The 25,346-nt window shown below is 35.2% G+C and overlaps 1 protein-coding gene and 1 long non-coding RNA gene across 3 annotated transcripts in view; one reads left to right on the top strand and one right to left on the bottom strand.

The window, feature by feature from the left end:
* mrps5 (mitochondrial ribosomal protein S5) overlaps window positions 1-13,141 on the bottom strand; it is a 55,562-nt gene extending 42,421 nt beyond the window's left edge. Inside the window, exons 1-7 of one of the 2 annotated variants that reach the window (XM_052580458.1) lie at window positions 13,038-13,141; window positions 11,943-12,071; window positions 10,375-10,500; window positions 8,824-9,057; window positions 8,101-8,135; window positions 447-537; window positions 216-262 (exon numbers count right to left, since the gene is read on the bottom strand). In XM_052580458.1, coding sequence (XP_052436418.1) covers window positions 216-262; window positions 447-537; window positions 8,101-8,135; window positions 8,824-9,057; window positions 10,375-10,500; window positions 11,943-12,071; window positions 13,038-13,086 — 711 coding nt within the window. In that variant the 5' untranslated portion in view covers window positions 13,087-13,141. The remainder of the gene's footprint in view (window positions 1-215; window positions 263-446; window positions 538-8,100; window positions 8,136-8,823; window positions 9,058-10,374; window positions 10,501-11,942; window positions 12,072-13,037) is intronic. The other variant, XM_052580459.1, reaches the window with a different exon arrangement.
* An 8,004-nt stretch (window positions 13,142-21,145) lies between these two features.
* Window positions 21,146-23,270, top strand: LOC127976743 (uncharacterized). Its single transcript, XR_008157921.1, has 3 exons — window positions 21,146-21,369; window positions 22,570-22,669; window positions 22,835-23,270. It is a non-coding gene; the product is annotated as an uncharacterized LOC127976743 (long non-coding RNA).
* Window positions 23,271-25,346: the final 2,076 nt, after the last annotated feature.

Genomic DNA, 25,346 nt, shown 5'->3' with positions numbered 1-25,346 from the left:
TAGTAGCTCTAACACAAACGCTACAGGTTCAAATCTTGTAAGTGTGTCATTGGAACTGAGGAATTATTGAGCTCACAGCCCCGTTCTGTCACTATTGTGCCCTTGAGCGAGTCATTTAACCTCAGTTTGCTTCAGGGGGGAATTGTGCCTGCAATTAGAGTCCGGTATGTGAGTTTATGTGTGTGTGAATGAGTTTGCATGTGACCATGGCTTACTTTTCTAAGTGCGGTGTTCTTGTCTGCTGCTTTCCCCAGTGCAAACCCTGCAGAGAAGGGAATAAAACAGCTCATTAACACTGATTATGGCCATTGTTTTCTTACCGGCCACATATTAAACTACTGCATTGTTCCACATGCTCCAGACCAGAGATGGCCTTAGTTGAGGCAGCTATATAGATTAAAGCATTTAGCCTTCAGAAAAAAATCACATATATGCATTTGTATTACCTGCGGCTCCATTTCCATTGCCCACAGCGACTAGAGCACTGATGGATCTCTTCCTGCTTTCTTTGGCCGTGACATTAAACACACTCTTGACCTGTCAGTCAAAGAACAAACATAATATATGACTGCAGGGGATCCATTTCTGTATGTGTGCATCCTTTAAGCAACCACCAGAAGGCAGTACAAACTCACTGAAAAACACTAATACGCTCCAATGAAACATCTCAAATACTGCAGTCATTGTCAGACACACACACACACACTCTCTCTCTCTCTCTCTCTCTTTTTTCCCCTCAGGCTGCAGATACATGCGTAATTGCATTGTATAAAGTACTTGTACAGTATAAAAGCTTTCTTGCTCCTGCTACTTACTGCAATCTGTTATGTAACGTTTGCTGTAGGAGTATTATTGATATGATGAGATCTTTGTGCTGAAAGAAAAAGCCACCCACTGGCAAGAACTAAACATGTTCAGACAAAGTTGCAAGGTGGATTTCAGCCTATTCAAAGAGCTCAAGCACAAAAGTTACACAGCTGATTATGTCCTAAACCAGCAGTTATCAGAAAACCTTTTATAGTGCCATATCTTGTTTCATTATAATATTCAAATGGTCAGACGTATTAGTCTCATACTACAGAAAACCTGGGTTTAAAACAGTGTCTGCGGTAATGTCTCCTCTTTTAAATAAAGTATTATTCTGACAGAAAAAAAAGTACATCACTTAAAGTGCCACTGCGTACCCCACTAGGAAGTTTACGTGGTTTATCCTCATTGCATGGTTCATTTGGATTTTTTGCTTTCATAGTTCATAACAAAATAAATATGGTTGTGTGAGGATAATGATTACTGCAGGTAGGTCTGCATGCAAATACAAGGGAGTTCAACATATCTAAATAAATCGGCTAAAAAATGTTTATTAATCCCTCTTGCTCATGTGCAAACAGTTAAACATGCCTGAGATTGCCAAAGATGGTCCTAAATCTTCAGTATCATTCAATTTCACTTTTTAAGGTGCACCATTTCTGTTTATCAGCAATTTCTAATGTCTCATTAGAAGTACATAACTAAAATAATTACAGTACATTCAAAAGTTTTAGGTTCAGTAAAATGTATTCATGTTTTTAAAAGAAGTCTCTTATGTTCACCAAGACTTTATGTATTGATAAAAAAATCCCAAACATTGTAGTATTGTGAAAAATCAGTACATCAATTAATTATTAGAATTTATTCCTGTGGTGGAAAATATGAATTATTAGCAGTAATTATTGCAGTGCTTATCGCCACACAATATTTCCGAAATCATTCTAATATGCTCATTCGGTGCTCAAGAAACATTTCTTAATATTATGAATGTTAAACAGACACACTCCTTTCAGGTTTTTTTTTTTTTTTTTTGATGAATAGAAAGTTCCAATGAACAACATTAATTTATAACAATATAAAAGTCTTTACTGTAAGTTTTGAGCAATTTAAAGGGATAGTTCACCTTCATTTGGTCCCTGCTGACTTGCAGAGTTTTTTTTTTTTCATACTGGAAGTCAATTGGAACCAGCAACTGAAGGGGAACTATCCCTTTAATAGATTCTTGCTGAGAATCTTGCTTTTTTTTATTTTAATTTTATTTCTGAAAACAAATTATAAATCACACTTAGTCTGAATGATGTGTAAATTGTTAAGGATAACACATTTTTCTATTTAGTCACAAATGTTTATATACTGAGGTATCTACTGTAAAAACTGGTTATTTCTAGAATCCAAGATAGTCTTGGGGTGCAGACTTAAACCCATATTTTACATACACGCACCGGCCACTTTATTAGGTACACCTGAGCATCAGAATGGGGAAAAGGGGGATTTAAGTGACTTTAAACAAGGAATAGCTGTTGGTGCCAGACGGGCTGTTCTGAGTTTTTCAAAAACTGCTGATCTACTGGGATTTTCACACACAACTATCTCTAGGGTTTACAGAGAATGGTCTGAAAAAGAAAAAATATCCAGTGAGCGGCAGTTGTGTAGATGAAAATGCCTTGTTGATGTCAGAGGAGAATGGGAAGACATGATAGAAAGGCAACAGTAACTCAAATAACCACTCGTTACAACCAAGGTATGCAGAATACTATCTCTGAATGCACAACACACTGAACCCTGAAGCAGATGGGCTACAGCAGCAGAAGACCACACAGGATGCTGCTCCTGTCAGCTAAGAACAGGAAACAGAAGCTACGATTTGCAAAGGTCCAATCCAAAATTGGACAACAGAATATTGGAAAAACGTTGCCTGGTCTGATGAGTCTGGATTTCTGCTGCGACATTCAGATGGTAGGGTCAGAATTTGGCGTAAAGTACATAAAAGCATGGATCCATCCTGCCCAACCGTCCCAACGGTTCAGGGTGGTGTTGGTGGTGTTATGGTATGGGGGATATTTTCTTGGCACACTTTGGGCCCATTAGTACCAATTGAGCATCGTTTAAACGCCACAGCCTGAGTATTGTTGCTGACCATGTACATCCCTTTATGACTACAGTGTAGCCATCTTCTGATGGCTACTTCCAGCAGGATAATGCACTATGTCACAAAGCAAATCCTCTCAAACTGGTTTCTTGAACATGACAATGAGTTCACTGAACTCAATTGGCTTCCAGTCACCAGATCTCAATCCAATGGAGCAGATTTTGGACGTGGTGGAATGGGAGATTCGCATCATGGATGTGCACACGACAAATCTGCAGCAACTGTGTGATACTATGATGTCAATGTGGACCAAAATCTCTGAGGAATGTTTCCAACACCTTGTTGAATCTAAGCCAACAAAGAATTAAGGCAGTTCTGAAGGCAAAAGGGGTCCAAACCCGGTAATAGCAAGGTGTACCTAATAAAGTGGCAAGAGAGTGTTTATAAACATTGCTCAGAGAAAAAAAATAAAAGAGTCATCCACAACCCCATCTGTATCTCTAGTGCCTACTCTGTTGTATGTGAATCCACTGAAACACACATGACTGACTGATCAATACACTCACAGGAATCATTAGAGGTTATAGCATCTGACACTCTCTCTAAGATCCACCGCAATCTTTCTCTCGGTTTCTAAATCCCTGAGTTCTCAGTTATGGGACACTGCATGGTTTAATTGAAAGCACTAAATGAAAATGATGATGGGGACAAAAAGAAGAACAATGTTTACTTAAAAAGAGAGAGAGAGAGATGGGTGGGAACTCCCACCTGCATTCTGTCAGTGTGATGGTGAAACACATGCCATCTGTTCAGACCGCTTACACAAGCACACACACACAAACACACACACACACACACACACACACACACACACACACATCAGTAACAGCAGAGCAGTTGTCCTCTGATGGAAAACTGAACACAAACGGATCCAAACAATGACAGGGGTTTGTATAGACACACATGCACATCTGCTCATTAGCTTTCTTGGTCTTGGTCATGTCATTATGCAATTACTACAACCATTCTCTCAACCCGCAATTATCATTTAAATGAAATGCAACCACTCCACCTCTGCATGCTGCCCAGGAACCAAAAATGCATACAAGTGTGTTCATCTTTGCTGATTAGCTATTATTAATTAGCTTTTATAAATGTACCACAGTCTCAACACCATAGATATTGTGTCAGACATATTAGTTGGCAGGATTATTAAATCTCTCTCGTCAAATCCCCATTGTAATCACAGCAATTTTACTATATTGTTGGAAATATGGGTGTCGCAGCACTTTTTTTTTTTTAAATCTCTTAATAACTACTGAAGAGAACAACTAATAATATGTAAATCACTTTGGTGAGAAACTGTATGTGCAATCGACAAACAGATATCTGCTTTTAGGGGGAAAATATGTATATGATGCCTGTTTTGGTTCTAAGCATAAAGTGTAAATGATGTCTAGAAAGTAACTTTGACCAAAGTGGAAAATATTTTAAAACAACGCTACAATGATACATACAATGATCATACTAACTACAGTGTAAAATATGCCAATGTAATGTAACTACAGCGTAAAATATACACTAAAAAAAATATACACTTTAACCTTGACTAATGCAAGGTACAAAAACAATGCAACTTTGACTGCAGTGTAAAATACGCCTACACAATGTAACTACATTGAAAAATATGCTGACAATTTAACCTAGACCACAGTGTAAAATATTTACAAATGTAAACTTAACTACAGTATAAAGCTAAAAAAAATAAAACTGAAATCATCATATGGCAACTATCGAGCTGTGCTTCACTTTAATTTTACATAAATAAAATTGCTGCATGGTCCACAGTGAAGCACTGCACCGTTTTCTTTTCTTTTATAGCTCATGATCCAGTGTTTTATAACTATAACAGAACAGTAAAGTCTGCTGACAATGTAGTCAAGTTCACAGTAGTCAGTTTTATAGTGTAAAACATGCCTAATAATAGTGCAACAACAAAATCAAAGTAATAAACTTGACTAGACAATGTAAAATGGTGTTTAAGATACAGAAAAAGAGAATGAGATCATTTAACCATTACAAGACATGATGAACTGCAGATGGGGGCCTAAAACTCTAAAAGTCTTCCTCTTGCTTTAATCTATCTCCATAACCGTTACATTTTTTTATCACTCTCTTCTAACTATCAGCCATATTTCTTGCCCTGCTCTGTCTGTCTCACTCTCTCAGTCTTGCTCATGTATCATCCACTCTAGAGCACTATGGCTCTCTTCCCTCTCTCTTGGCAGACGTTGCGTGTCCTTGGGAGAAGTTCTTGAGTTTACAAGAAATAGTTGGCTTAATTAATGTGGCTTTATGAGTACTTGGGCTCTTTCAGACTTTACTCGTGCCTTCTCTAGGACCCCCAGTTGACAGTGGGATGGAGGGAGGGAAAAGAGTGCCACTTTAAATGCAAGCCTGATAATGTCTCCAAGCTTTTCAGAAACACTTCTAATTAATCTGAGTCCACAGAGACAGAGGTCCTGGAGAACCGTGAATAGTCTTAATTTCTGTGCAAGGCCTTCAGTGTGTCTATACTGAGTTATCTCTTAAGCTCTGGGGCAATGTGAGGGTGACACGCTGCCATGTGCCCGATCACATGCAAAATATAGTTGTCCAGACTCCGAGCTAATGTGCTGGACACTGCAAAAGACTGAGGGGGTCTGACTCACAGTCTGTGGTGGCTCATTCTAGTGACTAGTGCCAGCGGCCCTAAAATGTCAATCAAAATGACAGTACGAAAGAAATGAAGGAAGACAGAGAGATAGAACTGTTCTGTTCAAAACCTGAGCTGTCTTCATACTTCATAGGCATCACAGAGATGCTCTTGGTGTGAATTCTGTTCCAAAGGTTAGGTAACTTAATTATGTGGTCTGCTAAGATCCTATCCTTTCGGCAGCACTGCATGCAACTTTTGCAGAGACAGCAATTCTGTAACATACGATTACAAGCTAAAGCAAAAAAAAAAAAAAAAATCAAAGGTGCATTTGATTCAGTAATACTTTTATTACTTTAGTTCTTATTTATTTTATATTTTATTTACGATTTCAAATTATATATTTTGAATATATATATATATATATATATATATATATATATATATATATATATATATATATATATATATATATATATATATATATATATATATATTCAAATAAATGCTGTTTTTAATGTTTTCAACATTGATAATAATGAGAAATATTTATTGATGTTTCTTTAGCATATCAAAATGATTTTTCAATTAATCATGTGACACCGAACACTGGAGTAATGGCTGCTGTAAATTCAGCTGTGCATCACAGGAATAAATTACATTTTTAAATATATTGATTAATACTAATAATATGAAATATTAATATAAAAAATTATAGTAATAACGTTTCAATGTATTACTGTTTTTAAGGTATTCTTACAAATGCAGCCTTGGTGAACAAATTTCTTTCAAAAACATTTACAAATTTACTGAACTCAAACAGCAAAATGTGCAATTGGGAGCTGAAATTATGGAAGCAGAAATGGGCTCCCATACAAAATAAAATGTATAAATAAAAAATAATAAAATGACCTATTTCACCCAGAGTCTAATATATATATATATATATACATACACACACACACACAAGTCTGCATTGAAACCCCACTCTGGATCTCACTTAAAGTGTATGATGCACACAGGTCCTGAAAGTTCCAAGTCATTTATGAGGTTCATTTAAATTAAGAGGCAGGTGTCTCAGACAACTGCGTGTGTAGGCAGTAAGCAATGAGGTAGCGCTCTAGGTTTTGGAACAGAGCTAATGCGAGCAAGAAGAAAGTAGATCACTTCATCTTAATCATCAGCCTTCCATTTGATTTCTTGCAATGTTCAGATAGGGAAGAAAAAACTTTGGCTGTAAACCTGTCCACTTCTTTGCCAACAAAGCTTTATGGAAATGAAAGAATCAGAGGACAAAAGAAAGACAACATGGAAAACGGAGTAAAGTAAAAGAGACGAGGACCCGAGGTGAATTGCTGTACTGATTTCCATTCTAAACTCAGCAACATTTCTGCCAAATGATCCTTGTGGTGCCAGCCAGGGGCACTATACAGAGATTTGTTTATCAACCGTTCATTGTTGTGTATAATTAGATAATTCTCCAGACACTCCACACTACATGGTAATTTTGTGCTGAGCAGATTTTGTGCCCCAACTGCCTCCCATTTCGGAGTTTAAGAGAGTGGTTCAGAAGCTCTGAGATACACGCATGCAATCACAATCACAAGGGAGATTCACACAAATACAATTTTCTCTTGAATTAAAAAATGATGAGAGATGATGCTGTATCTCCAAAGCACATCTCTTTGACATCATCACACACATACTAGCTCTGTTCCTAACAGCATTATAAGGTCTTTTCCCAACATAAAGACTCTTTCCAAATAGTAGGCAGCAAAATTACCTCATTTTGGCAATTCTAAGGCAACACAGCATGCAGCCTTTGTGCATTAAGCAATCCCAAAATACACTGTGACGACCTCAGTAAAAACAAACCAAGGGAAAAATTAAGCGTTTTACAGTTTAAATTGTATTCTACTCCTCTGATGGCAAAGCTGTGTTTTCAGCAGCCATGACTCCAGACTTCATTGTCACATGATTCTACAGAAATCATTCTAATATGCTGATTTACTGCTCAAAATACATTTCTTATTATTGTCAATGTTGAAAACTGTTAATCTTGATTATAGATGGAGAGATTTTTTTTTTTTGATGAATAGAAAGAGCGTTTGTATCACACAGCAATCTTCTGCAACTTCATAAATTTCTTTAATGTTAATTTTTATTAATTTAAGATATTCCTGATAAATAAAAGCATTAATTTCCTTAATTTTTTAATTAAATATATATTTTGTCTGAATTCACAACGGCATTGGAATGGCTATCATTGGAGCAACAAGATAAAACAGATCAAATGAGTCACTTCTCACAGGTTTAAGAAAAATAATATTAGGTAATCAATAATTCATTATTTTTTTTTTTTTTTTTTTTAAGAAATCCAATAGAATCCTAATTCATACAAAAATCTTTTCATGCAGAATATTCCTTCTCAATCTTAAATTCAAAACATTATGGAATTTGTTTTGATGCAATTTCATGTTAGTAAGATGCATGGTCCAGTTGTACTCACCTCTATCACGCGTGAATCAAAATCTTCATATGTTTCTGAAGGGAAAAAAGGGACAGAGCAAAGTCTTTATAAACAACAAAAAACACCAAAGGTCATCGGCACAGGTTGAGATAGCTAAAAACGGCTCACACAGCCTATTTGTTTTTGATCAGGGACAGCAAACGTGTTAAATTAGATTAGGTAAGCGATCTGTTATGACCTATAACCCCAGGGCGCTGAGGCTGCCGCAGTAACTCATTACAGGTGTTTCATTTTGCCCGCAAGAGACAAGCATATTTCCTCGATTTAATGAGGGGGTGTTGCTGTGGTGACTCAGGGGTGAGAAGTTGTTGGAGCAGATCTAGACATGATTTAGACTCCAGGCCTCACCCTCACTGGGCAATCCATCACCACTACTACTAGAGATTGCACCCACATCCCTCTGGCCAATCGTACGACAGGAAATCTATTCGCACAGTAAGATGGTGAGCGGCAGAACAGAGATGAACAGCAGTGTAAATTACAAGCAGATTGCACTTTCTGCATCTCGTTTGCTTGTGTGTGAGTGTCTAAGCAACCAAAGAGTGTAGATGCAGGTGTTGCACCATACATTCAACTATGTTTTCAGCAAACTGTTTTACTATCCTTAGTAAATCAACTATACATCCATGCATATGATTGAATAAAGTGTTTTCAGTAGAATGGGACAAATCAAAGAGCTGTTCAACACACACACAAACACACCTCCATTAGGCCCTGGATCTGGCGGACCCAGACTGATCCCACCCCAGGAGTAGCCGGTCCAGCCCCTCTCTCTCTTTATCTTAGTCTTCCTGCGTTTGTCCCATTCATCCCTCTGGCGTTCCAGAGCTGCGGTCACCTCCTTCTGCTCTGCCTCTCCTCGTTGTGATGGTTTCTGGATGGACCCATCTCTATACACTGGAGAATTCAGACCAGGCCACAGGTAGCCTGCACGACCTAAAGAGCACACATGGAATCACAAAAACACACGTTACACACTATTATCGGTTTCTACCTGCTTTCAAGAAAATCTTCCATGAGCAAGTGTGAGAATGGGAGAAAAATAAATCGACAGATTCCCCTGAGGTCTTTTTAAGTGAAAGTAAATGATGCCACTCAATAACTGTGGCGCTCTGTGAGTGATGTCAGTTTAGGAGAAGGTAGGGTTCCTTCCGACGGCAGATATAAACCTCTGAACTTGAAGCTGAGCTGTGATTGATATTCATTAACTGGCAACTTCAGGAAACGCTACCGACTGAAATGGACAGCTAATGGTGACTGCTGTTAATAGCCGTTTTAATGTAGTGCTGGCCTTAAATCTGTCCAGAATAAACTAGAACTGCTGAGCAATAAAATAAGTTATTTTTAAGGCATTGTATGATTAAAAACAGACAAATGGCATTTTCCTTAATGTTTGATTTACTATCCAAACATTTGCTACATAAGCTCACTCAGTCCCCTCATTCAGTATTATTTGTTGGCTGAAATGATATATCACCATTTACATGCTCACATTTGAAGTCTTAAAGTAACAAACAGTAGACAAAATAGCCAAAGTTTAATTCTTTGGGTCAGAGAATGATGAGATTTGGGGTCAGTAAGAATTTATTTTTAATTTTTTTTAAATCACATGACTACTTTGAATTAGCAAATACTAAACTGATCAAAAGTGGCAGTAAATACATTGATAATATTACAAAAGTTTTTTTTTTTTTTTTTGTACTTTCTATTAATTAAAGAAACCTGAAAATAATGCATCATGGCTTCCACAAAAGCAGTTGTTTTGCCTCTTTACATTAATTATAAGAAATGTTTCTTGAGCACCAAATTAGCATATTAGAATGATTTCTAAAGAGACCACTAAAGACACTAAAGACTGGAATTTTCAAGAATCAATTACATTTTATAATATAATGAAACAGAAAACTTTTATTTTGAATTGGTAAAATATTTTAAATTGTAAACATATTTCACAATATTACTGTTTTTACTGTATTTTCGATTAAATAAAACAGCCTTGGCGAGAATAAGACACTTCTTTCAAAAACATTTATAAAAATCTAATGGCCCCAAATCCCCCTGCCCCAAAATCTCATAATAAATCAAATGTAAATTATGATTTTATTCTTTAAAAATTATCTTTATTTAAATTATAATGTTATAAGTACAAGCAATAAAAGTGTAAAACAAAGCCCCTTAAAATGTTTTTAAATCCGTGTTCTGTAAATGCTGTGAAGCAGGCACAGATGAGAGGATATTATAGGTAGGATGTACCTTCTCCAAGGTTCTGGCCTCGGTTGAGATCTTTTTTTACTTTACGTTTGGTTCTCTTTCCTCTTCCCTTTCTGGCTCCAGCGCCGGACTCAGCTAAGACACCCCGCCAAAGCTCATCAGCTGTCACTAAGGGAAGAAATGGATGTCAATGAATCACACACCTACAATCACATCACTAATACAGTCTATTAGACTCATACACACTCTAATATGATGAAGAATGAATAATAAAGTGTTAACCTGTGTATTTAGATAACGACTGCACAGTAAAATAATTCCAGCTGTTGGTTTTTCCCTGAAATTATGAACTTTCATCTACAGTATATTCTGTGTGTGTGTGTTTAGAGGAGTTGGGTAATCTGGGATGTTGGGAGTTGTTTGATGTTGTCCTGATTTAATTAGGACTTAATTAGATGAGACCGAGAGGCCTGCCAAGCTTAATGAAGCATCCGATTCCAACAAAAGCAATTCAAGAAATATCATAATTCTATCTGACAACCAAACATCCCCAAAACACACTGACGCACACACTCATGTCCGTACATGCAATCACACCATCTGCAAGAAAGACGATGAAGGCACATCCCTATGCAGTTTTTTAAGTGAAAACAAAAGAAACAAAAGGTTTTGGATGATTTTCTTTATAACTGTATTATTTTCTAAGCTTGCACTATTCAATGAAGAGGTTAGGGGAACAACAAAGATTGCATATATTAAAGGAAAAGAGGTTGAAAAGAAATTCATTTAAATTAAAAGTCATATAGTCTGATTTCATGGTCCAGCAAAGACAGTTGGTGACTCTGCAAAACAGTTTCTGTGCTTCACTTCTACAATATTTTCCATATTAGCATAATTCTCGTTGAAGCAAAGCATGCATAAACCCACTCCAGAGTCCCTACAGTATTTATACAGACCAACGATATATAAAATAAATATAAAAAAACACCTGAGATAAGCATTAATTTATCATTTATATACCATTATAATTTTTATCATCATTTTGAATTAGCTCTTATTTTTTGATATTTTGTTTTTATTTTACTGTAATTTTAATTATTTTGCTATGTAATAGTTTTAGCTTTTAATAAATTCAGTGTTTAAAGTTATTTCAACATTTTCTTTTAGTTTTTATTTTGTTACAGTTTTTTTTTTCAATGAACAAAAAAGGAGTTTAATTATAACCCTGAACTGCATGCCAATGCTGTGGTCTCGTTCAATCACATGGAAATAAAATAAAACTATATTGATTTCTTTTGCTTATTGATATTGCTTATTGAATGCTTTACTCATCTTCCACAGTAATTTAATCATTTTACAGATCGAGAGACTAGTGGTCGACCGATATATCACCAAGGCCGATAAGTTTTTCTTCTTGGCAGAATATCGGCTTTATATTGGCCCCCTGCTTTCCAAGATATCAGCATCAGCTGTCAAAAAAACTATATCGGTCGACCACTACCTGTGACCTATGTGCTGCCAACCCTGATCCCGAAGCAATCAGGCACCATCACTCCGGGATCTTGATTGACACTCACTAAAATCAAACAAAGAATATCATAGCTCCTTACATTTGTTGAAGAAGCTTGAATGTCTGTTCTGCTGCAGGGCGGCAGTGACTGGAGCATACTGGGGGGGACGGTTGCTGGCCAAATGGGAGAGGTGAGCAGCGCCCCCTAGAGCTCTCAGAGCTCCGACACCTGTTGACAAGCGTGACAGAGGACAGGGCATATCAGGAAAGAAAAATTAAACATTCTGATCTATACCAGTATACAGCACAAAACCAGATACACAGAATTTACTATCTATTCTACTGACTATACACATCCATGTATATTCAACACCTAAAAGTACAGTTTTTATTATTTGTAATATCTAATAAACATGGCATCTAAGCGGTTAGAAGCTTATGCCACCTCTCTACTGAAATCTTAGTTCACACCTCATGCACAATACCTTCCAGATCACTGGGAGATGCATATACATGCATTATACAGTGCATAAACCACCACAAAAACAAACCAATAAAAACAAAGAGTACATCTATTGTGCACAAAACATTTGATAAAGGCTTTATCTGCTTCTCTGTTAAGGTCAAAGCCCCTGAAACTGCAATACTGAATACATTAGTCATTTATAGTACACTAAACACAAGAAAAAACTTTGACATACTTAGCAGCTACTTGCAGTTTTTCACACAACATCATGTAAGGTCAGAATTCTCATACGTCAGATATGGAATGATGAAGATTTTTAAAACAATTCAAAGGAGACATTACGTATGAATGATAATGATAACAACAACAACAAAAATAATAATACGTTACACATTAAAATAAGCGTCACATGCTTCAAATTTCAGAGGTCACTGTGACAATTTACTGACAGCTATTGCAGAGATGTCCATGATGGTTAGGGCAGACATTTTGTAGTATCTGAATGAGGCATAAAATAATTTTTGAGTTATGTATTTATTTATATTTTAACAAACCATCACATTTTTTTTTCTGCTCTGACGGTGACTGTTAGCATGTTGACACTAGCTTGATCTTCAAACCTCTTATAAACTACACATTATTTACATGGAGCTCTCACCAAACTCAAAGACAACCACCAATAAAGGTAAAAACAAACGTTAATTAAAACAAGAGTTATTAAAAATGCACCTTCAAATGACAACCGGAGGACACAGCACAGCCTTGTGACCGCCGCCATATTCGGATGCTGAGGGGTCCTCGCGCCGGGCGTGCTGTCCAAACCTGTGCCTGCGTAAAATTACAGTTTATCTTTTATAAACTACGATGTACGATGAGTAAAATTATTAATTTTAAAAGCGAAAGACTTCACCCCCCCCCCCACACACACAGATTTTATAGGTAATTTTCAAGCACAATAAAATGTATGTAAATGTATTGTATTATATTATAATACATTATATTAAGCTTTATTAACACTGAGTCAGTAGCATAACCACAGTTTAGTAGTAGCTACTTACAGATTATATTTTATAGAACCATAGGCCTGCATACTGTTAGTAGGCTTATTGCTTTTAGACAATGGTTTTGGAATATTAAAAGTGAGTGTTTGGGGTGAAGTACTTATTTAAATCTAGTTTAATGCTATTTTATCATTCCTATCCCATATTATAAGTAGACCTGCTTGGGTGTAATTTTGGGCGTAAAATTGGATTAAGCCCACGCTTGCAATTACCCTATCAAATGTAACATTTGCATCAAAGAGCTGAGGGTTATGATCTGGAGCTCTCTCCAGGGCACACATTGATGTATGTGCTGTCTTCTGGGACATTACACCCATCTGTGCTCTGCCGGTGATACAGCACTAGACTGGAGGAATGACACCTGCAAGCTCAGTACAGCCTTGCCTCATATTCTTTAATCAGCAGCTCCATTATCAGCTGTAGTCAGACTGTGTCCTGTTCAGGCTGCATCAGAATTACAGGGGAACCTGCCGGTAAGAGGTGACTAGAGGATCTGAATCAGTGAAAAAAATAATCATAAAGTGAAAGAGAGAGAGTATATTAAGGGAAACGAGAGGGGTAAGAAGCTATGTCACATTCCACTCGCTAGTTCCCTATGGCATAAAGCAGTAGCCTTTATTATAAACATTTATTTGATCACTACCAAAGGCCTTTTAAAAATTGTGACATTTGTGACTCAATGTCACAGTTACCTGTAGCATGATTATGAGGTCGCACATTAAAATAGCATTCAGACATTAAACAAAAACAGATACACTACTAAATATAAATATTAGTGGTAAAAAAATTGCAGAGCATAATTTAACAAATAAATAGCAATAAAAACGGGGTCTTTTATTATTTTTTCTATCATGTCTCATTTATGGTAGCATTGTTCAATAAAATCATGTAAAACATTTTTGTACTTGAAATGAAACAAATATTTACTGGAATGAAATTAGGTAAAAAAACAAAAACCATAAACCTTATTTTATTTTAAGTACTTGGCAAGGCAACATTTATTATTTTCATTTAGCTTAACTTGAAGATTTAAAATGACAAATTAATATTTAATAAAACAAAAACTAATGAAAATGCAATTACAAAAATTTCAACTAAAATTAAAGAGAGAATAAACTATACAAATCTAATTCCAAATAACGAACTGTAATAATATATAAATGATATACTAAATAATTCTTGGTACTTTTAGGATTGGTAACGTAAATACAGAACAAAATAAAATGTAAAAAAGTAAAAAAAAAAAGAAATGTAATTAAAAAAATCATCATCAGTAGAATATGGTGTCTATGTGTGTGCATGCATATAAAATTGAACGGAATATAATTAAAATTGTGCTTTACCTCAGGGAACTTAAGGGACACTTCACTATATTTTATCATTATTTTTGTGACAGCTATAGAAATTGTTGACTCCCTAGTTAGTGCACTAATGCAAGCTGACTAAGAGAGAGCGGGTGAGAGAGAGAAAGAGAGAGAGAGAGAGAGAGAGAGAGAGAGAGAAGAGCAAGGGGGCAAGAAAAAGTACAGAGGGTAAAGAACCACTCAGTCATTTTATCAGGAGAGAAGGGCAGCACAAGATAACAGCCAGGAAAGGCATGAATGACAAGATAGAGGGGAAGGAGGAGAGAACACATACATAGCATGAAGAACTGCTTTAGTGGAAGTGACAGTGTGAACCAGGCTGTCAGAGAAAGGCAGCTGATGGGAAGAAGCAGTAGAAAGAAAAGGTAGAGGACGAGAGCTTGCAGAACTGTCGGGCTGATAAATGCTGTCTAAAATCTTAGTGCGCTGTTCCTGCATGCATCCAAACACAAGCTTTTCCAATTTCCTGTGTGACAGCCCAAGCTGTCGTCAATGCGACAGGAAACAGATTAAGGGGCCTCTGGAAGGGCTCTGTCAGCATGCTGTGGATGTTTATTAATCATTATATCTGCAGAAGCGGAATAATCTTGATAGATTATACAGGAGAAAGGAGAGGTGATTGGTTTGGTTGGAGGCGAGTTGCCAATAATAAGGCCACCTGTGGCTTTGATTGCTTTCATCTCTCCGATCCAACAGTCTACAAATCAGCAACCAAAACTTTTGTGTTAAAAAAAAAAGTGTTAAAACCCATTCAGAGTCTTGCTGCTAAAATGTTTCAATTTTATGTCGAATCGGAGAAACAGAATATCTTTTTTAGGGCCAAGTACACCCATTTAAGTCCTTGGATGAGTTTTGGTCCTCGCTCTCACAATCTTCTAACTGTAATACAAGCTTTTAGAAGCTTCAGCACATCTGTGGATGGAGGTCAAGTGAACACAAGCACAGTATTTTAATTCAGGAATACATTGTTTCTAAACAAAAGCAAGTAATGTAGAAAAAGGATACAAGTCTAGTTCAAGTGTAAAGTTTTGTTAAAATGCGAGCAAAATTTTATTTTAATAAGTCCCTCAAAACATATTTACATAGAGGTTTTAATGACAAGCTTTTAAGAGTCAGCATTCTGTCCAATGTTTGGCCTTATGATACAATGCTAATCCAATCAAAAATGTTGTTGTTGTTGTTTTATACAAAACTCTTAACATTGCCAATCACTCTCAAGAGTCACATGCCTTAATTACAAGTAAACACTTAATTTAATTCACTTAAAACAGGCAGAACTAGTCAAAATTCAGGACTGCAATGGGTTAATTCAGTTAAAGGAACTGACTAATAAGAGTCATAAGAGTTTGGGAATCAGTCTACACTGTTTGTGCAGAATGTTTTTGAAAAAAGAAATTGGGGTAATTCTTGGGACTAGATTTCTCCTTCTGAATCATTTGTTTAGGAATCAGATTACAATGGCTAAACTGTTTTTGTCTGACAAAAACTATGCCCATAAATGTATTTATTCTGGATTTCTGACTTTTTTATACTGTATGTTTTTCACTAAAGATTCAGTGTTATTAATTCATATTAATTCAGTGTTCTGGCTGCACTGGTGCTGTAGTAGAACACATTTCATTTGTTTTCTCTTCTAATGGTTCCCAACCTTGCACGTGATGAAATTTGGGACTTCTTTCAGGTAAAACAGATTGTTTTTGTTGGTGTTTTCATTTACATCATAAACCAGTATGTCCTCAGGTAGTGACTCTTGTGGTGAAGCTTCTCTGCAGGGATCTGGGTCTGCAATCACACACTCACCAGTTCCACCAAACGTAATTGGCGGCCTCTTGGCTACATAATCATCTGAGATGGAGGCCAAAAGCGTGTTCTCTCACCTGTGGGTCCATGCAATCTCTGAAATTATACTTTACCTGTGAGCAGCAATCAGAGTTCGGGAGACAAACTTCAGACCACAGATAGCGAGGATCAAGAGTGTGATTTCAAGATCTACAGAGATTTAATTGAGTTTGAGGCACATGGCAACACACACATTTCTAAATCTCACAAACTCTATAACATCCATAAATTACCCTTTCTATCAATTTAATCACACTGATGAGACACATTATAACTTCCTAATTTCCAAGGTGGTGTTTGATTAAAATTTGTTTTGTTAAACTGATTTGGAAATTACAGGAATGGGTATTTTTTATTACTTAATGCATTTCATCCGACTGCATTTATGATCATTTAATGCTTTTCCTGTCAGTTTAAAAAAATATATAACTGAGAATTTCAGGGTTAGCCTTCAGAGCACAGGAGATATTTCTAGGCTAAAGTACTGTAGTGTTTGGGAATGTGTTCTAGCGCGATATTGATGGGCCTTTTGCAGAGCTGCTCTCATCAGCATAAATTCTACAAGGCTGCCGTGTAAAAGAACATCCTTGAAAGAGCCAGGGCATCTTGGCGTAAATAAAAACTGACGTTTTCATTCCCAGTGAGTTTTTTGGCCTTTGGAGCTTTTCAATCTCCCACACACACACACACACACACACACACAAACACACACACATGCACATACAGATGCTTGAGTGTGAGTACACCCTTGAATTCATTATTTTATTCTGTGTAATACAAATGTGTTTTTCCGCAAAGTGTATTTCAGACAGATATTTGTTTTGAAAAATATCAATATATGGAACAAGATGGATAAAGACAGAGATGTTTGTCTTGGACTCAGTAGATAACAGACTGACTTATTTCTATAACCGCAGAGTAAAACAACCATAACCAACTCAATTGCTTTAACTTTAATGCAACAGAGGTGTTGTAAAGCCCTTGTTTTCCTCCACAAAAACACTTTTATATGTAAGCTACTGTTTATGGTTTTATTCTGTATGCCAACATAAAAAAACAATAATATCATCTGAATAAGGAGAGAAATATACAAAAAATTTGAGGATTTTTAAGATAAATTCTGCAAGACGTCAAGAGAATATCAAGTATGTCATCTGGCCTAAAGGAGTTTGGTGAATGAGCCAAAAAGCCAAGGCCAAAAAGATGGTCGCAGAGGCAGAGCAAGTTATTAAATTTTGATGAAAGATTAAATAGTAGAAAGATTAATAGTATCCGTTTTACTTCATGCTGCCTTTAATGCCTCCATCAAACAAAAGTGAAATAAACAATTGTAACAATGCACTAAAATAGTGCATAGTTCTAAATAATTAAAAAAGAATTTCAGAAAATTGCCGAAGCACATGACTAATGAACAAGATTCAGTGTCAGATTAAATATTCATGAGGTCAGATGATGAAGCTTTAATTGATGGGAGTTTTAAGTGGAAATATTGACCTCCAAAATAGGTCATCTGAGAGAATAGTGGGGAAAAAAATACTTTAAATGAGACAGTTTGAGCATAGAATTGATTGACAACTGCTTTAATTTAACATGCTTGAAGAAAACTAGATTTAGCATACAGAGCTCTCTCTCTCTCTCTCTCTTCTCTTTTAAAACAATTTACAGTTCCATAGATATGAAATAGTCCAATTAACATTAGGCAGACAACCTCTATTATACAGAGAAAGTGAGAGAAATATGTGGAAATAGAGAAAAGGGGGAGGGAAACAATGAAAAGAGAGAGAAATGGAAGCCGACTTACAGTCACAGGGCAGACAGGAGAGCAAATGAGGGAGCAAAGAAAAGAGTGGAGAAGAACAGACCATTACACTAACAGCAGATTTGAAATGACAGCGAGCAGAGCACAGATAAATGAAACAGGAGAGGAGGTGACCCTGTAGTGCGCACACATTCGCAGGTTTGTTTTCCTGTCAAAGTGGGTACTTTCCATCAACCTCCTTTGTTTTCTGCTATTGTAATATTATCTTTAGGCTTAAAGGGATAGTTCACCCAAAAATTAAAATTTTGTCTTTAATTACTCACCCTCATGTTGTTCTAAACCCCTAAGACCTCTGTTCATCTTCGGAACACAAATTAAGATTTTTTGGTAACACTTTAGAATAAGGTTCCATGAGTTAATGTTAGTTAATGTATTAATTAACAGGAACAAACAATGACCACAGTCAACAAACAAATCTGTTACTGTATTTTTTCATCGTTATTAATGTTAGTTAATGAAAATACAATTAATATTAGTTCATGCTAATTCACAGTGCATTAACTAACGTTAACAAGCACAACTTTTGATTTGAATAATGCATTAGTAAATGTTGAAATTAACATTAAATAAGATTAATAAATCTTCATTTGTGTACCGAAGATGAACGGAGGTCTCTCGGGTTTAGAACGACATGAGGGTGAGTATTTAATGACAGAGTTTAGGTGAACTAACCCTTTAACTCTTAACCCCCTCACTCCCCCCCCCACCACCAATTTTTTTTTTTTTTTTAGAAATTATTGTTTTTTTAAAATGATTTAAAAAATTAATTTTATTGAATGTCGCTTTTTCTTATTTTTTAAAATATATTACTTCATTAGTCTTTATTGTTATTCTTGTGTTTTTTTTTCTAAACGTATATTATATTATATTATATTATATTATATTATATTATATTATATTATATTATATTATTATGATGAGCTGAATTTTATGCATAAAAGTTGCTAAACAAATAAATAATACAGCTTGGCATCTTGAAAAAGTCTATTTAAAATCCACCTTGAAATCAGGATTAGGTGTAAAATAAGGGCTTCAAAATCATTCAAACATATTCAATGACTTGAGGATTGGGAAAATTATATCTTGTACATATATTATTCTTATAAACCATGTACTGTATTTTGTAGGTTATTTCAGGTTTTACAACCCTTGCTATATCACTTCAGACACTACAACATTATTTTTGCTCCTCCCTAGTTCCTCTTCAAAACATATGTAAAGATATTACAGCATGAGGAGAAACACATAAAAGAGGACTAGGGAGAAGAAAACATCAAGTCTAGAGGAATGGTGGGATGGAGGAGTAAATGTCAGAGAGAGATGGATTTGTGTGATATATCGGCATATAAATCACTGGAATTCAGCATGTGGCATAAAGCCTGGGGGAGATGTGCAGTTTGTCCCTCATCTCTCTCTCTCTCTCTCTCTCTCCACACACTGCTTATGGCATCCCACTTTCTCCTCTCCTCCATCAACTCCTCCCATCCAGTCACTTTCCTCCATTGTAAAACAACCCAAAGAACGATATTGTTAATAAACTTAACAACTAATAAAAATCCAGTATTGACTGATGTAATATATCATGCACCTCTTCCTCCTTTTAATCCATCTGTACTTGTCTATTTTTAAACTGGGGCCCAGCCAAAGTTGTAGCCGGAAAAATGTGCTTGAAATGATCCCCACTCCATTATTCAAGCTTGCATTCAGAGGTTATTACGTTTTATGAATTATGAATGAACCTTAATAATTTAGCATCACATAAAAATGGTTCAGCATTAACATTGAGCACAATTAGCTAAACGAGTGCTTTGCTCAGGCAGAGCAATGATACCACAGCAACTCCTCTGAGATTACATGTGTGTGGATGTATGCTTATGAGCACCTTAATGAATGAATCTACATAGCAATGCGACAGAAGTTGGTGTGTGCTTGTGAAAATGTGTGCATGAGAGAGGGAGGGAGGGTATGAGAGAAATATTGTGCAAATTTGTGTGGATATGCATCTTTGTGAGTGTTTAAATGCATTGGGGGAAAGTGATTTCCTTATTTCTCTTTCCAGATTCTATAGATTTTCTCCTTAATCCCTGTGTGAAATATTTACTTGGTTATTCAGCACATCTGTCAACCAGCTGAATAAAGTTCATGTATTATTCATCACTGTGATTACAGTCTTAAAGAGAATTTAAATACATTAAGACAGATAACATTATCCTGATGTAAATATCTACAGTAAATATACATCTTAATTCTTTTCGGTCTCTCTTGTTGATGGACAAACAATGCTAATTAGAGCCCATTAAATGCATAAAAAATAATCTAATGTGTCAGGGTATGAATGGATACACAGAGGAAAATAATATTACCGCAGGTTGCTGGGCAGATAAAGACAAGGTTATTGCATGATGACCAGGAATGTCAGGCCTGTGAGTCCAGAAATATGAATTGGTGAAGTCTATAGACCCATTTAATATGAAGCTGATGGTCTAATGTGAATATTATGAACTTTGTCATTTGTATAATAAAATACTAATCAACAAAACATAATTGCTTAATGGACCATTTATGTTAATAAATGTGATACTAATTTGCAAGCATCTTAAACATATTCTTATAAGAAGCAATTATAGGTTGCTTTCTTGGCCGACCATCAAAGCAAAAATTAGTTTTCAACTAATTAGTGCTAATGCAGTAGGGAATGGATTTTGAATGAACTTTTATTTTTCTTACCAACCCATTCTCACTCCAAAGGCGTCAAAAACCGAAGCATGGTCAAGCGCCCCTAGCGTCACTTTTATGACGCCAAATGTGCCTCTCGGCGTCGACTATCGAAGCACTACGACCTTCATTGCTTTCAGTGGGAAACTTTTGGCGTCAGAATTCGACACGAGGACATGAGATGTTTATCGCTATGAAATCACGTTCAAGAAGTCTCATTCAGCACACATCGCGCGATACTTGCTATCAGTTCCACAGTTTGGGTGAGTAGTCGTATATACGCTCTTTTAATGCCTTTTATCAAATGTATTCTGTCTTCTTTATTAATCAGATTAGTGCCATATGTTTAATCGCTGTATTATATCGGTCATCCGCGGCTGTCTTTGAGTTTCATTGCGTTTAAATAAATGAACACAGCTGCTAATTAGTCTGATTCAACTCTATCTGTCACGTGACGTGCCATAGACCTTCGATTCCGTTTTATATTATTATTAATTTCAGGATCAATGATGTAAGTTGTATTTGTAGTAAAATCATGGTAATCACGACACAATAATAAATGAAATGTGAAGTTAAAACACAGTAAATGGGACATTAGTAACTGTAACTGTAGTTTTACTATGATATATTAATAATCAATACAACAATACAATAATCACCAAACCAGCTATGTTTGTATCACTGTAATGCTAGTGTTTTTATGTGCTTTTATATGACAGATATCACAGTAATCATGTGTTCTGTACCATGCTTTTAATACCTTTTAATGTGAATCCAAAAAAAAAAAAAAATCAAATTAAAAATAAATAATAAAACATGTATTTTTCCATCTTGCAGTTCATTCATATCAGTTTATATATATATATATATATATATATATATATATATATATATATATATATATATATATATATATATATATTCATATATATATATATATTTATTTATTTTCATATATATATATATATATATATATATATATATATATATATATATATATATATTTATTTTCATATATATATATATATATATATATATATATATATATTTATTTTCATATATATATATATATATATATATATATATATATATATATTTATTTTCATATATATATATATATATATATATATTTATTTATTTTCATATATATATATATATATATATATATATATATTTATTTTCATATATATATATATATATATATATATATATATATATATATATATATATTTATTTTCATATATATATATATATATATATATATATATATATATATATATATATATATATATATATTTATATTTATATATATATATATATATATATATATATATATATATATATATATATATATATATATATATAAATATATATATAAATATTTTGCTCACAGATCATTATTAACATTCTGTATATAATTCAATTTTATTTTCTCTCCCCTTTTTTATTATTTATATTTTTAGCTGAAAAGACGTAAAGGCAGTCAGCCCAGTGGTGTTTCTGGAGAGGGATTCCTTCAGAAATGGAGAAGACAGAAAGCTGCGGAGGCAGATATTTGCAGCAGTAAGTCTGTGATAGTTTGTCTCTTTTATCAAAAATTCCTGCTGTTATAATTTGTACAGCATTTGTTGTTTCTTAAACTGTTGCACTGTCCAAATACCCACGCTTGCCATCTTTTCACTTGACCACTTGATTACTTATTTGACGTCTTTCCTGTATTTGGCCTAGTGTTCGAGTGAGCATGATGACCACAAGTGTGTGTCAAACTTTTCATGACCTGATGACTGTGTTTCCCAATCCTGATCCTGGAGAACCCCAGCACTGCACGGTTTTGGCGTCTCTCTTATCTGCCTTGGAGTCTTCACTGATGAGCTGATGAGTTGAATCAGGTGTGTTTGATCAGGGAGACATCTCAAATGTGCAGTGTTGGGCTTCTCCAGGACCAGGATTGGGAGCCACTGCCTTATGGGACACTTATGTGTTTAAAGAGATTTTTAATATCTAATTATCAATATTTCACATACTGTACATTGGACAGCTTTCCATGACCTCTTGTGAGATCTCGGCAAAAAGTCTGACGATTTATTCCAAAACATGATGCATGATGGGATACACTAAGCTTTGTATAGCGCTCCGGAGCAGTATTGGAGAGGTTTAGTGTGTGTTAAGGACGCTGTGCTTTGGCATTATTAAGACCAGGGACAGTCTTGTTCACACACTGTCATGTACACACACTCTCAAGTGTCCAAGACTGCAAGTGTGGGTATCTGGACAGGGTCAAAGTCTTAAAAATGATCCCTAAACACATCACAGTCTTAATAATCCAGTTTAACAAGTGTAAAATTAAATGTTAAATGCATCCATTATTGAAAGCAAGTAATTAATAACAAGCTATAGTCATATGAATTCTTTTGATAGTGTCAGATGAGACCGTCCTGGGGCTTGTACAATATCACCATTATATGAATGATATGAATGATATGAATGATATTGTACAAGCCCCAGGACGGTCTCATCTGACACTATCAAAAGAATTCATATGACTATAGCTTGTTATTAATTACTTGCTTTCAATAATGGATGCATTTAACATTTAATTTTACAGCATCTTTACAGAGGTGTAATGTACAAGCTGCACGTAATTAATAATATGTCCTTCCTTCTGTCTTACAGGAATTTTTTTGAGATAATGCTGTTCTTCTTTTTCAGGTCTAAAATATCGAGCTCAACAGCTATTTGAAGAGCCAACCCTCACAAACCTTCCTAAAACCTAAAAGAGCTATTACTGAGTCTCAGCGAATCTTGCCATGATCAGCTCTTCCCAGGTACATTTGTTTAGAATATTTTTTTTAATCAACATTTACTCCTCAAATGCTCTGGTCTGAATCTTACTTTAAATTAACTTAATTATGTTTAATGAGCAATATTATTTGCACACAGAGTAAGTAGAGATTATCTTGTTTCACAGAAGAGAAGGAAGACCAAGGAAATGATTTGCTCAGGATGAGGAATGAAGATGGCCATCTTGAGCTCAAACAAACAGAAGTCCTCTGGTATGTGTGTGTTGAAGCAATGATGTGTTATACAACATTTTATGATGATCTCTCACAGAACTGGTCATGTCAGCCTTGATTTCGTTTTATACTATTACAATTACAGCATGTTAGCAAAGTGTGACTGGACATTTTTAATATTATGTTTTTAAAAACACACCACCTGTTTTAAAAGTAGACAAGTATCATGAAATTGGTTTAGTTGATATAAACACCAATTGACATTATTTCATTGTTTTGTAAATGTTATGTTATTAATTGTGAATTGATAGTTGATTGGTTTGAAGCCAGGCATTACACTGCACCGACTAAAACACATTTGTGAGAGAAGTCAGGAACTTTGGAGAAAGATTCTAGAGGAAAAAAAAACACATTTACTGCAACAATAGATGAATTCTAGAGTCTCTGAGAACTACACATGCTAATGCAGTCTAATGAGCAAGATCTTTGCCTCTGTAACTTTTTCTTAATTCTTGCAGAATGACATTATTATTGCAGTATTTTTATTGGTACAGATGATCTCTTCAGCCAAATGAGGGGTTTTGACCAAGTGATGCTCTTGAAAGGAGTGAAAGAAGAGGATGTGGTAAATTGTCTTCAGAGAAAAAGCTTCTCAAAAGGTCTTAAAACAGCTTGAAGAATGGTAAGTGTACAGTACTACAAGGGTCATAGTTGCTCACACTGCTAAAATCACACAGAACATAAGCTGCGCTCTCTGTCCATTAAACAACTTCTTCTGCATTGTGTGTTTCACTTCAGGTCTGGGATCTTAGGACTGAGAGATCCTCTGGCTGAGAAAACGTTACACCACATCAGTGCTGGACATCAACCACAAACTGTTTCCAGACACGAGAGAAGAAGAACACGATGGGGAGATGAAACCAGTTTAGATGTGATGATGGGAATCATTATTTTCTGGAACAGTATCTCATGTCTTATATGTATCACATGATCTGTATCACAGTTGACTGGATGGGACTGTGACTTTTAAGGACATTTCATCACTCATCTGTGTGAACTGATTTATATATGAGGTTAATGTATCTTTGATGATAATTATTTTCATTGAATCTTATTTGTCTTGATGCTACTTTATCAACTTTATAGTCTATGCTTCAATAAAATGAAAATGGTGAATATTGTGTTCTGAAGATTCTTGGTAAATACATCATTTAACTAGGTAGGCT

This window comes from Carassius gibelio, chromosome B17 (assembly GCF_023724105.1).
Source record: "Carassius gibelio isolate Cgi1373 ecotype wild population from Czech Republic chromosome B17, carGib1.2-hapl.c, whole genome shotgun sequence".
NCBI classification, from domain to species: domain Eukaryota; kingdom Metazoa; phylum Chordata; class Actinopteri; order Cypriniformes; family Cyprinidae; genus Carassius; species Carassius gibelio.
This window is presented reverse-complemented; position numbering and strand designations above follow the sequence as displayed.